At 39.0% G+C, this 17,883-nt stretch overlaps 1 protein-coding gene across 1 annotated transcript; it reads left to right on the top strand.

Moving 5' to 3' along the window:
• Nucleotides 1-7,309: 7,309 nt before the first annotated feature.
• On the top strand, nt 7,310-16,436 carry nrl (neural retina leucine zipper). Its single transcript, XM_027177193.2, has 5 exons — nt 7,310-7,429; nt 10,298-11,149; nt 11,451-11,729; nt 13,136-13,351; nt 14,188-16,436. Exons 2-5 carry the CDS (start codon nt 10,538-10,540, stop codon nt 14,332-14,334), a joined length of 1,254 nt encoding a protein of 417 aa, XP_027032994.1. The 5' UTR covers nt 7,310-7,429; nt 10,298-10,537; the 3' UTR covers nt 14,335-16,436.
• Nucleotides 16,437-17,883: the final 1,447 nt, after the last annotated feature.

Genomic DNA, 17,883 nt, shown 5'->3' with positions numbered 1-17,883 from the left:
CAATTACTCCTTACGAAAAAACACTCCTTTACCGATATCAGAATCATCAGACGACTTTAGTTGTTTGGTATTTACTGAAAGACATGAAATGAAGGATATTACAGATACTCAGACCTGAAACGTCTTATCATTTCTTACACCTCATGGCACATAGTGGTCTATAATCCTGCTGGGTCTCGGCGTGGGAGAAAATGAACAGATTTAGTGTCACCTTTCAGACTGGAGCCAAGCCAGAATCTCCACTTTATCCACTTTAATCTACTCATCTGACTTCATGCTGCATCTCCTCCTCCTCCTCCTCCTCCTCCTCCTCCTCCTCCGCTGCTGTTCTTTCTTTGCCAAACTCTTCTCAAGGCTGCCAGTTACATTGTCTGATCCCTACAACTGCTTTATTATTCTGATCCCAGTCTGGGTTTTGGAGCCTTACTTAATGAACTATTTGTTCGGAGTCTGTGTTTATGGAGTTGTTTTTGAGGAGGCGTCTACAGGTCAGAGGGTAACGTTGATGCTAATGAGCTATTTGTTTCTAGTTTAGAGATGGATTTAGTGCACTGAACACACGTGGACTGAATCTTTCCAGTAGCGCCCCCCCCCCTCACACACACACACACACACACACACACACACACACACACACACACACACACACACACACACACACACACACACACACACACACAGAGTAATACTACTACTGCAATAATAATACTACTAATAATAAAGAGTACATGCGGGTATTAATTAGCCACACATTTTGAACAGCACTAGTTTTGCACATTATTATTACAAAAATTATATTATATTATATTGTGTGTGTGTGTGTGTGTGTGTGTGTGTGTGTGTGTGTGTGTGTGTGTGTGTGTGTGTGTGTGTGTGTGTGTGTGTGTGTGTGCGCTAGCCTCTTGGGATCAGGGCTTTGACCGTTTGGGTATAGCAGTATACCATGACATGCGTTGTAGGCTGATTAGTATTTCTAAATGATCTGTTTGTGTGTGTGTGTGTGTGTGTGTGTGTGTGTGTGTGTGTGTGTGTGTGTGTGTGTGTGTGTGTGTGTGTGTGTGTGTGTGTGTGTGTGTGTGTGTGTGTGTGCGTGCGCGTGTTTGATGCTCCAATGATACAAGTGAACATACTGGCACTTCATTCCACATTCAGTTCATACTGTTTAATATATTTTATATCATATTATTCTCTTTTATCCTGTTATACTCTTTGTGTGTGTGTGTGTGTGTGTGTGTGTGTGTGTGTGTGTGTGTGTGTGTGTGTGTGTGTGTGTGTGTTAGAGAGAGAGAGAGAGAGAGAGAGAGAGAGAGAGAGAGAGAGAGAGAGAGAGAGAGAGAGAGAGAGTGCTATAAAATTTTATTTGATTCAACTTCATATAAAAACACGTTGATATCATTTTATTTTAATTTGGTAAAAGTAAATGAGCTGGTATTGTCTGAATGCGGTTGGGGGACGGGGGGGAGAAAGATTGGTGTAATTATTTTTTAGGGGGAGGAGGTCTACAATGTTGGTATTAGAAGTGACCAGCATCTGTCTGCATTACAGCCACTTTAATAATGCCCTGAGATCTGTTAATCTGCCAAGAGATTATAGAAGGAGAATCAGCCACTAAATCCAATGACTAGCCTTAGACTATCTAACTCAAAACCAGACCCACACCAGTCTGACACCCACTACAATACACACGAAAAGAGAACACATAGCTCTTAAATGCAAAGTCACATGTGTGAGTTGAAGTCTTTAATCAACACATGGATGACATTGGCTAACTTAATCCGGAGATGACTGAAATTCAAACAAGGATGTCACTTCACTTCTGCAAATCTTGTAGAAAGAGGAAAAAAGTAGCTTGGAATAATTAGCATGTGGGGATGCATGAGCGTAGCAGTTTAATGGCATAGAAAGTGAAAACACACACTCTTTCTTACTGACCTGGGCCAAACTGTCCTAATCACGTCCTCACTGGAGCATGTCCCCAGTTAACATGGTCACTTTTTATGTTCATGAGGTGAACCTAAGGTCATGTCTAGGGATGAAGGGGGACCTTGGGGATTTGAGGGATGAGATTTGACATTGGGAATTTATGCACTTTGTGTGTTAGAGGGGGTGTGAGCCATCAGTTTTCCAATTTAATATTCAAGAGACAAATCTGAAAAAATAAAGTTTGTAAAAATAAAAAAGTCTTGGGCTACTATGAGTCACTATAAGTACAGCTTCCTCTTTGTCATCCATATTTACACAATGAACCCTGATTGTTAATTAAATCTGTTCCTCCTGCTCAGAGGTCCTATCCATGCCACAAATTATCATGGTAGGAAATGAATTGCTCAATTCTATCATCATTCACATTTGTTTTTTTCTCCTTTTATTTTTTTCCCCTCTAATTCATACAGCTGAATATAAAATTATGATGTACTACAAAGACTGTTCTAATTTTGGAAACTTATGTGTCTTATGCATTTGTCGATAATTAAAAACATTCAGAAACACAACCCCAGGGTCATGGTGAATCCTAAGAACACTGACACACACACACACACACACACACACACACACACACACACACACACACACACACACACACACACACACACACACACACACACACAATCTTACTATCACACACACACACACACTATCTCTATTTCACACCTACAGGCAATTTACTGTAACATAGACTGGCTTGCTATTATACATTTGCACGTTAAGAAAAAAACAGGAGGAAGCTGATGGGAACACAGGATGAGCATGCAGCCAGCTCAGGATCAAACCCAGGACCCTGTTGCTATGAGGCAGTAAAGATACCCACTGCACCAACATTCCCATCATTCATTTATGAGATGTGATGAGAGATAATGAGACAAGACATGAGATGAGAAAAGATATAACAAAACAAAACGAAACAAGACATGACATGACGAGAGGGGTGGGATGAGAGGAGACAAGATGGGACAAGATTAGATGTGATGAGATGAAATTTGGTTAGATGAGTTGTGATAAGATGAAAAGAGATGTGATGAGATGATTTGAGGATGAGATGTGGTGAGATGAAATGAGATTAGAAGAGATTTGATGAGATGCAATATGATGAGATATGGTGAGATGAGATGAGAAGAGATGTTATTAGTTGAAATAAGATAAGATGAGATGTGTTGAGATGTGAGATGAGATTAGATGTGTTGAGATGAGATGTGATGACCCAAGCAGATTTGGAGCGGATATCCTCTCGGACCACATCTCCAACTTCTGACTGGTAAACTACGATTTAAATCTGAATTTCAATAGCCATCCTTCATCTCAACATCAAGTTACAAATAACTTGTTCCTAGCTTCGGACCATGACTGTATGTCACTATTAGTTCTACTTGACCTTAGTGCTGCATTCGACACTATAGATCACAACATTCTTCTAGATCACTTACAAAATTACACAGCTATTCATAGACAGGCTTTAAGTTGGTTTAGCTTCTACCTGTCTGATCGATACCATTTTGTCAAATTAAATGGTGAATCCTCCAGTTTATTGATAGTTAATTATGGGGTCCCTCAAGAATTAGTCCTGGGACCTCTGCTTTTCTCGATATACATGCGTCCGTTAGGGAACATTATTAGAAGACATGGGATTAATTTCCACTGTTATGCTGACAATACACAGTTATATATCTCATCAAATTCAGATGAAATAGCTGAAATGTCAAAATTAACTCAGTGCATTAGAGAGATAAAAGATTGGATGAGCTGTAACTTTCTGTTGTTAAACTCTGATAAGACAGAAATACTACTTATCGGTCCAGTACACAGAAACTCTCACAATTCCATTTAGAGGGATGTACTGTTACTAGTAGCTCGACAGTGAAAGACCTGGGTGTTATATTAGACAGCAACTTGTCTTTTGAAAATCATACCGCCCATACTACAAAAACAGCCTTCTTCCACCTTAGAAACATTGCCAAGCTGAGAAACATCCTGTCTGTATCTGATGCTGAGAAGCTAGTTCATGCCTTCATGACCTCTAGACTGGACTGCTGTAATATATTACTAGGTGGTTGTCCTGCATCTTTAATAAATAGGCTAAAGTTAGTCCAAAATGCAGCTGCCAGAGTTCTCACTAGGACAAGAAAGTATGACCATATAACCCCAATTTTATCATCTCTACACTGGCTACCTGTTAAGTTTAGAATTGATTACAAACTGCTGCTACTTACGAACAAGGCTCTTAATGGTTTAGCTCCCATGTATCTAACAAGACTTCTAACACGTGCTTTCTGAGGTCAGAAAATTCAGGACTCCTGGTAGTTCCCAGAATATCTAAGTCTACTAAAGGTGTTTTTTTATTTAGCTCCCAAACTTTGTAATAGTCTTCCTGGTAGTGTTTGGGGCTCAGACACACTTTCCCAGTTTAAATGTAGATTAAGAACTCATCTCTTTAGTCAGGCGTACACATAATACATTCTATAATATTGTGCACTATTACAGTACAGCAGACTTGCAAATATTATGAACAGCAGCTATGTTAATCCCTCTCCACTCCTTTCTACCCATCCCGAGGCATCCTGAAATACATACACATTTTAATATATCTCATATTAATCTTGAATTTTGTATTCTATTAATCTTTATATTATTCTTTGTATTAACCTTTTTCTATCTTTATGTTCTGTAAAGCTGCTTTGAGACAATGTCAGTTAAAAAAAGCACTATATAAATAAAATTGAATTAAATTGAATTGAATGAACTCTGTCCAGGGTGTATCCTGCCTTGATGCCCAATGACGCCTGAGATAGGCACAGGCTTCACGTGACCCGAGAATAGTTTGGATAAGCGGTAGAAAATGAATGAATGAATGTATGAATAAATTGAATGAGATGAAATGAAATGAAATGAGATGGGATGTGATTAGATTAAATAAGATGAGATGAGATGTGGTGAGATGAGATGTGATGAGATATGATGTGGTGAGATGTGAGATGAGAAGAGATGTGATTAGATGAAATAGGATGAGATGAGATGAGAAGAGATGTCATGTGATGAAATCAGATCCAGTGGAAGTTAGCAAACATATGCATCAAGAGAAATATCCTTGTACAATTATTACAAATTATTGTCTAAATGAATTTTTTTTATTTTATTTTTTAAAACACTGTGTTTTATTTTGTCAGTTATTTATGACTTAATAACATAAATATATTTAAGAATTACATAAGCATATGACACACTCTAGTACATATTAAAAACATTAGATGAGTGGCAGATTGTTGGTTTTATTAACCCGGACTGTTATTAACACTACATTTTTAATAAATCAAGAAAAACAGATTATGATTAATGATTAATGATTAATATACTTAGGCCTGTAATAAGCTTTATTCAAGCTGGTGAGCTATTCGTTAAATAAAATTTACCTATTTGCTCAAGTTAGTAGAGCAAACAGTCTGAAATCTAATGTGTGTGTGTGTGTGTGTGTGTGTGTGTGTGTGTGTGTGTGTGTGTGTGTGTGTGTGTGTGTGTGTGTGTGTGTGTGTGTGTGTGTAAGGGATTACCCTTGACTCTTTATAACTGCATTTACATCCTAAGTCAGATTTAGTCACATTATATTAACACACTGATTCTTTAACAAGACGTTATTAGGATCCACAGATTAGTTGGCTTAGCCCTGGATGGTCATTAAAAAGTGCTTGGTTGGCACTTTGCGCAGCAGTAAAAGATCCATAATCACACCAGATCTCTTTGCCTGTCTGTCTGTCTGTCAACTCAAAATATCCAAGCTGGAGACAAACTAGACGAGGTTTTCTGGTCCCAGACACAACAGAAACACAAACTCAGACACAATTATAAATAAACAGACTGTTGTTTTCTAATTTGTTTGAAACAAAGTACTTCTGTAGACTTTATTTCTTAACCCATTCAATCCTTATCTATTTTTTATACTTGTTACGTTTTCCAGGACAAAGAGCTTTGCTGTTTCTTGTCATCTAAAGCTGCGTTCACCAGTACAGTAGGTGTTCCTACTACTGGTTGCCATAGTAACACTTATCGGTGGGTGGCGCAACTAGCATCCGCTTAACAACAAGTCAAAACGAAACATTCTAGAGGGAGATTTTGTGTTTGAATCGCTCCTGTGGACAGAATTCTCCGGTCGCTGTGTCTCTGCGAGTCGCTGTACAGTATATGTGACAATAAAGAGGCTAATAAAGGAATGACTGCTTCAGTAGTAGCTGTTATAATGTAAGCGATAGCAGGAACAGACATGATTTACAGACATTCCATAACAAGAAATGTAGCTAGAAATGGACAAAACATTTTAATCTGTTTAGTGTTAGTGCTAGCACCAATTTGTTGTAGTATAAAAGTAATAAAAACATTTCTGTACACACACACGCACACACACAAACAAACACACACACACACACACACACACACACACACACACACACACACACACACACACACACACACACACACACACACACACACACACACACAAAAGTGTACAGAAGCCACGAGGTGGCAGCAGCCACACAAGCGGCAGTTGTTAAGCTGAACTCTTTATCTCCCTGTGTGATTGTCTGTCATCCCACATATAAACATTTCAGGACCTTATTCACTGCAATCAAACTTATCTATTTATGTCTGCTTACACACTGTTGCCATGACAACTTGCTATGCAAGGTGGGTACTGGCCAGGCTCTACCAGTGGAGTAATGGAATATGTGTGTGTGTGTGTGTGTGTGTGTGTGTGTGTGTGTGTGTGTGTGTGTGTGTGTGTGTGTGTGTGTGTGTGTGTGTGTGTGTGTGTGTGTGTGTGCTTATGTGTACGGGGCAGAGAGAGTGTGAGAGAGACACACACACACCATAGTCTGAGTCCACATTGTCTGATTACAATGTTTATCTTAAAGTGAAATGTCAAAAGATGTTGATGTTAAAAAGATAGAAAGTACTGAGAGAGAGAGAGAGAGAGAGAGAGAGAGAGAGAGAGAGAGAGAGAGAGAGAGAGAGAGAACCTCATGGACCTCATGTCAGAACAATTGAGCAAACATGTGGCTTTGGGAGGAATAAAAGAAGTGGGGAGCATGACAGAGAGAAAAAGAGAGAGAGAGGGAGAGAGACAGAGAGAGTGGGGGACTGGGGGAGAGAGGGATTTACATCTGAGAGGAGGGGGCAATGACACAGTCAGTTACAAAGTGGCACACGCATGCTCACCCACACACACACAGGCGCACACACACACACATACACACACACACACACACACACACACACACACACACACACACACACACACACACACACACACACACACACACACACACACACACACACAAGGCATCGGTCAGAGACACTCGGGATGCATCAGTCAGTCCATCAGATACTAATGAGGAATGAAAGAAATCAAATGGATCTCTGTCTGCCTCTCCGTGTATGACCCACGGTAAGAACAAAAATAAACTTACTCAATTAAAAAAAATTCTTTGTCTTTCCTACTATCCTCCATTTCTCTGAACTTATTTTGGGACCAACTTTTGGTTTGTAATTTCTGACAATTTTGCTCTCCCTTGAACTTTTGGCTCCATTATGTAGGTCTGCTACAGTTTATCCTCCATCCTACATCATTTTAATTAACAGAAGGCTACTGATTTAATGAGACAGATCTAGAATGATCTAGAATGATGACTTGCACAAAACCATGGACAGAAAGATTTGAGAAGTTTTACAAGATTGTTCGAACCATGTGAAATTTCATCGTTAAATATAAGACACTATACAGATGATGTACGTTTGTTATCCAGATAGCAAAAAATAAACTGTCATAAAATCCCACAATAATCTGTTTGTTGCATTTGTCTAGAAGTTTATGAAAGCCAAAAATTGAAAGCCAAAAATTGTCAGAAGTTTTGTATATGTCATTGAATTATCCAGTATTAATATTTTTTTAGCCAAGAGATAATCTGGAAAAACAACTTTTTTTTTAATTCACATTCAAAAAATGTATGTGTCACATACACCATACATACAAAGTACAAGATGTAAAGAAATGCTTTACAGACTGTTAACATCCTAAAAATAGAATTTATTTTATAGTAATTATATATACTATACTATATATAGAATATAGTAACAGAACAATAAAACAATAATCTGTCCTATTATATGCAAAAAATTCTCATGATAATGTTTGACTATTGATTAGTTGGATATAATACAGCTGAGAGCATTGCGATGATTACAGAAGCATTGTAAGCCAAATTAACTGATGTTTCAAACTGCTGGGCTTATCAGAGCTAGACATTAGATGTACAGATCCCTGGATGTATAAACTTCCAACATGGACATTAAAGCTGTGTTCAGAAATGCATTATAATGAATTCAGAACCTACACTGTATCTCATTATATCTAATCACCTCATGCATGATGAGTAAGTTTAAATAAAGTTGCTCAGAGATCTTTATTATTATTATTATTATTATTATTATTATTATTATTATTATTATTATTATTATTTTGTCTGTCTGAATTAAGATTAAAGCAGGTAGCAGGGATTAGTTTAAACCTTACTTCCCAGTAAGTAATCTGAAGATTTATTCCTTCTGACATGGATAGAAATCATTACTCATATTCAATCAACTTCAAGCATGTTCAGATTTATACAAGTATCTGTTGTCTCTGATGTTCTACACAAAACAGACAGACCAATAACATGTCGCTACAGAGAGTTCTATACATATATATTCTATATAAGGGTTTCAGAGCGATTTAAATGGCAGACTTATTTAACATGTACACAAGAATATGACGCTAACACCATGCAGGACTTTTATTTTGATTATTTTATAGACTGAACAGTCATAGTGGCCATACTTATTTTAATGGACCAAGTGACTATTCATTTAGAGAGTCTGATTCATTCTCCAGCAAAAACATATCGTCTCCTATAAGGATACAGGATGCTAATATTGTTCTATAGCGTTAATGTTCAGTGAACAGAATTAGCATTAAGGTTAGCGCATTGTTACCATTTACAATGCCTATCTCTCCGGCACTAAAAGGAATAGAGACCCATACACAATGTGTCTATAGTGGATGGACCGTGCTGCTTTTGACCTCTTAACCCCTGTGTGTAGAGATGTTATCTTTACTTCAGTTCCTGCTGTACCATGACAAAAGCTTTCAGAGAAAACTTTGCCAGATTTGAGAAAACAGCTAGAGGTTGTGTACTGCTGACAAGAAACTAAGCAGAACTATGCTAAGTTTAACTTCATCATCCAGATTTCCTGAACTGGCCTCAATGGAGGCCTCACTTAGTTAGCCAGGATATTTACAGGTATCTTTAAAACTGTTAAGCATTAATATTTATTGGTGTGGAAATAAAAATAGAAATTGTGTAAAACTGGGGTTTTCAAAGTTTTTTTTTAAAGGTTTTGTTTTATATTGTTGCAATTAGTTCATTTGACTTTTGGTGAAATTTTACATAATGCCTCTTCAGTAATGTTATATAATCAGCAGTGAAACAGTCCTACACTCAGAATAGATAGATAGATAGATAGATAGATAGATAGATAGATAGATAGATAGATAGATAGATAGATAGATAGATAGATAGATAGATAGATCGTCACTGTGTGTAAAAGATTTTTTTTTTTTTAAATAAATGGAATACTTTAAATGATGTTGCCAGCTCACAGCTGAATCCCCGGTTTCACATTTCCTCCCAGTGTTTGCATGGGTTTCCACCAGGTTACACTGGGTTTCCTCCCACTGGCCAAATCCATGCAGGTAGGTGGGTTGGCTACATTAAATTGCCAATAGGTGTAAATGTAGTCTATGTGTACATTGTTCCCTCCCATCGAAAGTCACATGGAGTCCTATTTGGGGGAATTCCTCCACCTTTAGCCCAGTCTTCTTGGATATCTTGGACCTTGCGGACCTTATGCCTGGTCTCTGGTTCCATTGTGATCCCAGTCAGTATTGTACAGCTACTGAAGGATGAATAAATGTTGATATCTGGTCCAATATTGTATTTTTCTGTATTAGTTTTTCTAAAATAAAAGCAATTGTATACGATTAGCACAGCACAATGTTAACACTCAACCATACTGTTTGGTGCCATAGCTAGATACCATACATCGTATCTACCTAAAACAAATAGTACAAGAGTACTACTGTAAGTATATGATGTAAACAATATCAGAGTCTCTTAAATTGTTGTACTCTTGGAATCATTTATTTTACACACAAAAACAAATCTGTATTATATAAAAACAATATCATGCTGACTATGTCTATGTCCATTTCTGACAGGATGAGGAGGTGACACAGAAAGTCCTCTGTACAAGGAAGGAAGAAAGGCCCAATGCAAGACTCACTTAAGCACACTCCTCCTGGATTTGGCCAATCAGAGATCTTAAAAAGAAGCATTGCTGTCAGTCCCAACCAGGTTTTTGGACCACCAGCTGAATCTGTATCTGAGAGTGACGATCAATACACATTCGAGAAACTGATAAACCAAAAACTGCCCAGTTCTATTAGCAAGTGGCGGATATGTCATCGCCTTCCATCCCTCTTCCTCCGTTGCCCCCCAGCCCCCTGGCCATGGAGTACCTAAATGACTTTGACCTGCTCAAGTTTGAGGCAAAGGCCGACTCTCCTCCCCCTCTTCCACCATGTTCATATCCTAAAGCAGTCCAGCAGCAGCAGGACTCCTCGTCATCCCCCTATGTGGTTCGACCTCCTCCAGATTCCAGCCTCAGCTCTAGTCCCTATACCTCTCTACCTCCTTCACCAACCCTCAGTGATGCTCATCCACTTCCATCTGGGTCTTCTTCCTCCTCCTCCTCTTCGATATCCATCCCTCTCTCTATCTCTGCCAGCTATGTCTCTGGATTAAATTCCACCCCGCAAGGGAATCTGGACTGCAGCCCTGCACCTGGTGTCCCAGGCCAGTGTCCAAACCCCACGTCTTTGGAAGATCTGTTCTGGCTGGCAGCAATCCAGCAGCAGTTTGGAGGGGAAGCTTCTCTTTTAGAGGCCTTAGGGGGAACACCAGAGAGAGGTGACAGAGACAGGGGCGTTGTTGGGGGGTTTCTGGGGTGTGAAGATGCAGTGGAGGTGCTACTCAACTCGGCTGCTGCTGCTGCTGCTGTAAGCTCACAGGTGCAGTCTGTGTATTTGTGTGTTAGATGGTGTTCTCTGGTAGGTGGTAGGTGTGGGTGGGTGGACGGGCAATGGTTTGAATGCTTTTTTCTGAGGGCTTTAGAGAGAAAAAGAAAGAGCGAGACAGAGAGAGAGAGAATGTTGAGAGGTGTTGAGATTGAGATGAAATAAGGTGATATGCATGTGCATTAGTTTGTCTTTCACATTTTAAATTAGTGGCACACAAAAATCTCTAAATATATTTCTTACTTCTTACTTATTTTTCTCCATCCATTATTCCTTCTCTCCTTCCCTCTTTCAGTTCCCGGGTTTGTCTCAAAGCTCTGGAAGCAGTAATCTGGGAGACTCGAGCAGTGAGAGTGGAGGTGATGTAAAAGCCTCAGAGCTCTGTCACCGTCCTCTCCTCTTTGTTTCCTCTGGCCCTCCACCTCTACACAATGGCAATCCACCCCAAGGCACGTACCACCAGCCCTCAAGCCCTTCATCCCGCCTTCACCACCCGCAGCATCATCCTCATCATCACCATCACCCCCATCATCTCATTAACAGTCATCACCATCATCAGCTTCAAGCTAGCCAGGTAAAGATGAAGATTGGGCAGAGATGCCAAAGAGTTGTATTGCCTGGTTGTATCCTAGTAATACCGTTGGCATGAATTCAGGGGATTTGCTTCGACAGACCCTAAGGGAAGAAGGCAGTTAAAAATGGTTATAGGAAACTAGGTACAAATGAATCAAGAATCGTTATGAGCACTGGATCCCAACCACGGTCACATTAAACCCTTCTCTAAAGACTTAGGCTTGCATTAATCTTTTTGACAATTATTGAATTGACATTATAAAAAGATATATATAAATCAAAAATTGCTGTCAGTGTTGCAGAGGGATGTAAAAGTAATTGGTTTCAATATTTAATCAAGCAAAGAAATCCACAACCAAGCCATTTTTCAATAAGGTGGCCACACAAGGTGACCAGAAACTGCCATCAACAAGCAACCTAGCTAACTAGCAGCTATATTTATATCTAAATTATATGCTGTGTACATACTAGCTGTAGTAGCTGTCTACACTTAATTTACATCACAATTTATTCCAGATTTAATCCAATTACTGAGAATAATTTAAGAACTGTGGTAGCCCCTTGACGGACAAGTGATGGCTAGCAAGTAGGACAGTTTGATAAAGTTTTTTAATTTTCGGACAAAATAACTGGTGTGTGTATCCGTACATGTCTTATGCCGTTTCAAAGCTGAGACGCTTTGGAGATATGTTAGAGAGAATGTGGAACAGGTCTCTGAGATTACCATAATATCTGCTATTATTGTTTTGTAATCCTGATCACTGTCACTTGCACTCAGTCAGACAGATTACAGATTATGAACACATGTCTGTTGGCATGCTTGTGACATGGCTCACGACATAACGAACACGCGCTAGCAGCAAACGTGTGCATGCCTTATGGTATCACGTCACATTATACTGTATATAGGTGTCTCTGGTACATTTATTTTTTTTATAAATATATATGATTTACTTGTCAATTTGACACTCAGGGTGAATCAACATACTTCCTTAATAGTGATATATTGTCATTTAATATTATATTATATACAGTACATTATAAAAATCAGTGGTCATGAAAATCATAATAAATGCAACTGTTTATTGAAGGAGTCTCCAGTTTCAGCACTTTGTAACAGTCTGTACATTTTCAGGACAGATTTTTTTTTTGGTCGTATTAACTCCAGGATAGAGGAATGAGAAGTATGTATGCTTGTGGTGTTTAGAAAGTAAGTGATAAAATAATTAAAAGAATTGACCTGTCAATACGTGTTATAACATGAATAAAATTCCCTACCAATCAACCAGTCTGTTTCACAACAGGCCACATGACGTGAAAGCATCGTTGATTGTTTTTCTGTCTCTGTAACCGTGCTCCTGTTCAACGTATCTTGTCTTATCTGCAATCTTTTTTCATTTCCTTTAGTCTGGGTTGCATGAGCGCTTTTCAGACGAGCAGCTCGTGAGTCTGTCTGTGCGCGAGCTGAACAGGCATCTGCGTGGCGTGAGCAAAGACGAGGTGGTGCGTCTGAAGCAAAAACGTCGCACTCTGAAGAACCGAGGCTATGCTCAATCGTGCCGATACAAACGCCTCCAGCACCGGCATGCACTTGAGTCTGAGAAACACATCCTCACACAGCAGGTACACACACATATGTGTGATTACTGTGTTTCAAGGCATACGTAAAAGCCACACAAGCACGATGCTCAAGATGACACGTGATGGAAGAACGCTGTCAGTAGAGTGATTTGTAACCTATTCGCTATCCAGTTCATATTTATAAATATACATACACACAATGTGCCTCTACTCATCTACAGCTGCCAGCTGAATGTAAGCGTGAATGCCAAGAGTTTTTCTCTTACATAAGTGTTTTGTAAATGAACTCTCTCCATCCCTCTCTCTTTCCCCCTCCCTCATTCGACTTTGTACATCTCATTCTCTCTGCCTCTAATAATCATCCTTCTCTTCCCTCTCTTTATACGTATCTATCCCTGCCTCAACCTCTTTCTCTCATCCTCTCTGTCCTCATATCTTTTTCTCTCACTATCTACCTTCCTGCTCTGTTTTTTTCTCTCATCCCATTATTCGTAACATTCATTTCTCTCACTCCCTCTGTTTTCCTCTATCCGTCTATATTCATTGCTCCATGTCTCTCTCTCTCTCTCTCTCTCTCTCTCTCTCTCTCTCTCTCTCTCTCTCTCTCTCTCTCTCTCTCTCTCTCTCTCTCTCTCTATCTGTGCTTTCTATTATGTTATTTATTTTTTTATCCCTCACTTTTGCTGATTTGCCTCTTTTTCTCTAACTCTACTTGTTCCTTCTCTTCCTCTTCCTCGTTGTTCTCTCAAGAGCTACCTTGTAACTATCTGTATCTTTCATTCTCTCTCTCTCTCTTTCTCTCTCTCTCCTTCTCTCTCCCTCTCTCCATCGTTCTCCATATTTCACTCACTCCCACTCTCACTATTTCCCCTCTCTAGCTGGAGCAGCTGCAGTGTGAGCTGTCCCGTGTGCTAAGAGAGCGAGACGCCTACAAAGCTCGTTACGAGAAGCTTGTTAACTCCAGCGAGGCCCCGCCCACTCAGACCAACAATCCAACGTCTCCTCCCACAGACTATTTCCTCTGAAAGGAAAGCAGGAAAACAAACAGACAAACTGAAAAGAGAGAATAATGGCTACTTCAATCGTGAGAGGGGGATCGTGAAATAAGCTATATAAGCTAACAAGCTAAGTTGGGGATTCACCAAAGCCCTAGATAGTCACTTTTCAAAAGACTTGACTTGATTCTGCTGGACAACAGTTTTGGTTTGATCATTGTGAGGTTGACAGAAGCAGAAAAGGCTTTGCCGTTTTTCAATTGTGAATTTTTTTTCCTTTTTTTCCAAGCATATAGGTAAAGCAAATAATAAAGATTCCTGTATGATAATTCTAGTCATGAGATCCTTATCCTCGGCTACAGAGCTGAGTGTCGGGTCTTCACAAGTTTTCTTGTGTGCCGGAGCTCTGAACTGACTAAATAAGGTTATTTGGACACTTTAACGTAGATTTATAAAGTGAAGTATAAAATTGCTGCTATATAACCAACACTGTGTCTAAAATCGTGCCCTTGCTCGATTTATTGTCTGGATTGTTTTGTATCGAACTTTTCACTGGCCAACTTTAAAAACTGTTACCAAATGAGACAACAAGAACAAATATAAATATTTAAAAGCGATTTTCTGTCAAAAATGCATCATTAACATCATTACATTTTGGGTTAACCATCCATAAGTCATATTTAAGTTAAAACCTCTTTATATTATGGTCAATAATGTGATTTAGGTAAACACTGTGGGTAATAATGTAGAAAACCAGCCAGGAAATATTGTTTATCCAGTGAGAATGTGGACAATGCTACAGTACTTATGACTAGACTTATGACTAGAGAAGCCCACGGTTACACATTTCAGCTGTAATATACAGTATGTAATAAAGGATCTGATGGGATTGTGACAAATTAAGGGAAATAACACTGCTTTGTTTCCTGTACAATGCAAATCAAAACAAAGTTCTTCTAACTAATCACTTGTATCATTCTGTGCCCAAGCATTATGACAGGCATGGACTATTCCAGGATGATTCTGACCCCCAAATACTAACCCAAGCAAACATCTGGGGAGATTGTTAGAGTGATGCGTTAGACAGCGCTCTATTCCACCAGCATTAATCCACCAACTGGAGGAAAATGTAGAAAGCAGTTTATATCATTTTAGTATCTGACAGGTGTGAAACTTTCTGTCTGAGGTTTTGGCATGTTGCGGTTTTTCTAGTTGGTTTTCTGCTCACCACGGTTGTAATGAGTGGCTATTTGCGTTACCGTAGACTCAGCGCTCTAGGGTTAAGGCATTTCCAACCACACATCTTTTTTTGTTGTTTAGAAACTGTAGTTTATGAAAGACTTTAACCAGCCACTATGGCATCAACAGCCACACTGCAGTGAGTATCTGAACTCACATTTCTCCCTCGATCATTATACCGTAAATGAATTATATACAGTATCTTACTTACAGATTTACATGCTTACAAAATGTTATGCCAAAAATAGTCAGTCAGTTTTGTTTCGTTGGTATTTCACCAGTACCCTTGGATTATCAACTACTATTTGGGGCGATTAATGAAATTTTATTGATTTTATTTCATTTGTGAAATTTCGTTTCATTTCATTTGTCACATGACATATTTCATGCATTCTCATTTATATATATGAAATTTATTTATAAAAATAACACTTTATTTGTCACTAAATTTTCAGGAAAAAAAAATGGTTGCCATGTTGCAGAAATAGGTGTCACAGTCACACAGTGTTGTCTGTGATTAGTAAGTGGATCAAGGGGTTTTAAGTGATTAAAGTCAGTGAATAAAAAAAAAAATGCTGATTTCAAAGAACCTAAAACCTCAGAATACACAGAGCTGGATGCTGTGGTTTATTTATTTATTTATTTTTAATAATTATTATTTTAAGACTACACTAAGAGATATGCAGATATAATATTAGGCTCGATTGTAACGTTACAGTACCTAAATTCTTAACAAGTCATCTGAGGGAGTTTTATTCCGACTTTTCATTTAGAATCTGAGTAAATAATTCATCTAATTTAGTCATTTTTTTCTAAGAATTATTTATGTGACCATAATTTTAATTTGCTGGTTTCTCATTTTATTGAGTGTGTGTTTTATTTATTTTATAAGTAAAGTACTACGATGTCGGTTTATGCTGTAGTGGTGATTATTTGATTATTGCTCTATTATGATGGCTCTCATACTGGCAATTAAAGAAATGAGAAAATGCAGAATGCATTTCTATTCGCATTTCTATTCTAAATCAAACGTGTCTTAAATAAATCCATTTTGAGTACTTCCTGTGTATTTAATTGTTCACATGTTCATAACATTCAAAATTTTCCATCACCCCATCTCCTCTCTCTCTCTCTCTCTCTCTCTCTCTCTCTCTCTCTCTCTCTCTCTCTCTCTCTCTCTCTCTCTATCTCTCTCTCTCTAACTCACTAAGGCCAAGCCAGGATGACCTCACTCTCAGCCCTCCCTCCTTGCTCTTTCTCTCTTTCTTTCGCTCTACACTGGTGTGGGGATTAGAAGTATAATAGGTCTCGGTCAGCTCACTGCCGGAGCTCTTTGGAAAAGGCAGGGGGCCTTTGTGGTCAGGGCATATGCAGTGTTACAGGAACACACACTACATACACTACGCACACATAGCTAGAAGCCTGAACAAATTCCAATTTGCATACAGATAATATGTCCTGGATATAAGGAGAAAAAAATGAAAGAAAAAATGGGTAGACAGCAGAAAGAAAGGGATGGGAGGGGCTGGGAGGGGAAGAGTCGAGGACAGAATGTCTCAAAGTAGTAATGTGTCAATTTTGAACATTGTTTATGAGACATTTTTTGCCATTGATCTCATAATCGATGAGGTGTGTGTTTGAAAAGACGCGGAGGATGTGATGCACTGCTGATTGTTGACTTTGTGTAGTCAGGTGTGTTCGAGGAGAGTGATGCATTTTCAGCACAGACAGAATAAAGTGACAGGAATTATTACTATTATGTACTGTTAATTAATACTCGTTATGTTCTTGCATGTTTGTTGATTTAACTGTAATTGGTTAATTTGTTTTCAGTAGGCAGGAGTCAGGAAAGCAAGTCAGGAAAGCACTCTGCAATGGGGCGACAATCCAATCTATTCACTTAGTTGTAGCCAGTGGCATATTTTAGCCCAAAAACCAATAAAAATTAATAATAATCATCATCATCATCATCATCATCGTCGTCATCATCACATCATCATCATCATCATCATCATGGGGGGCACGGTGGATTAGTGGTTAGCACGTTTGTCTCACATCACCAGGGTTGGGGGTTCAATTCCCGCCTTGCATGTTCTCCCCATGCCTCAGGGGTTTCCTCCGGGTACTCTGGTTTCCTCCCCCCGGTTCAAAGACATGCATGGTAGGTTGATTGGCATCTCTGTAAAAATTGTCCGTAGTGTGTGATTGCGTGAGTGAATGAGAGTGTGTGTGTGCCCTGCGATGGGTTGGCACTCCGTGCAGGGTGTATCCTGCTTTGATGCCCGATGACGCCTGAGATAGGCACAGGCTCCCCGTGACCCGAGATAGTTCAGTAGAAAA

The sequence above is a fragment of the Tachysurus fulvidraco genome, chromosome 9, assembly GCF_022655615.1.
Source record: "Tachysurus fulvidraco isolate hzauxx_2018 chromosome 9, HZAU_PFXX_2.0, whole genome shotgun sequence".
NCBI classification, from domain to species: domain Eukaryota; kingdom Metazoa; phylum Chordata; class Actinopteri; order Siluriformes; family Bagridae; genus Tachysurus; species Tachysurus fulvidraco.
Note: the sequence above shows the minus strand (reverse complement) of the source record. Positions and strands in the feature narration are given on the sequence as shown.

Excerpts from the sequence above, each read along its gene's own strand:
- nrl (XM_027177193.2), top strand. The coding sequence starts at position 10,538 with ATGTCATCGCCTTCCATCCCTCTTCCTCCGTTGCCCCCCAGCCCCCTG. Across the intron at positions 11,150-11,450 it reads CTGCTGCTGTAAGCTCACAG|TTCCCGGGTTTGTCTCAAAG; the intron begins GTGCAGTCTGTG and ends TCCCTCTTTCAG. Across the intron at positions 11,730-13,135 it reads ATCAGCTTCAAGCTAGCCAG|TCTGGGTTGCATGAGCGCTT; the intron begins GTAAAGATGAAG and ends CATTTCCTTTAG.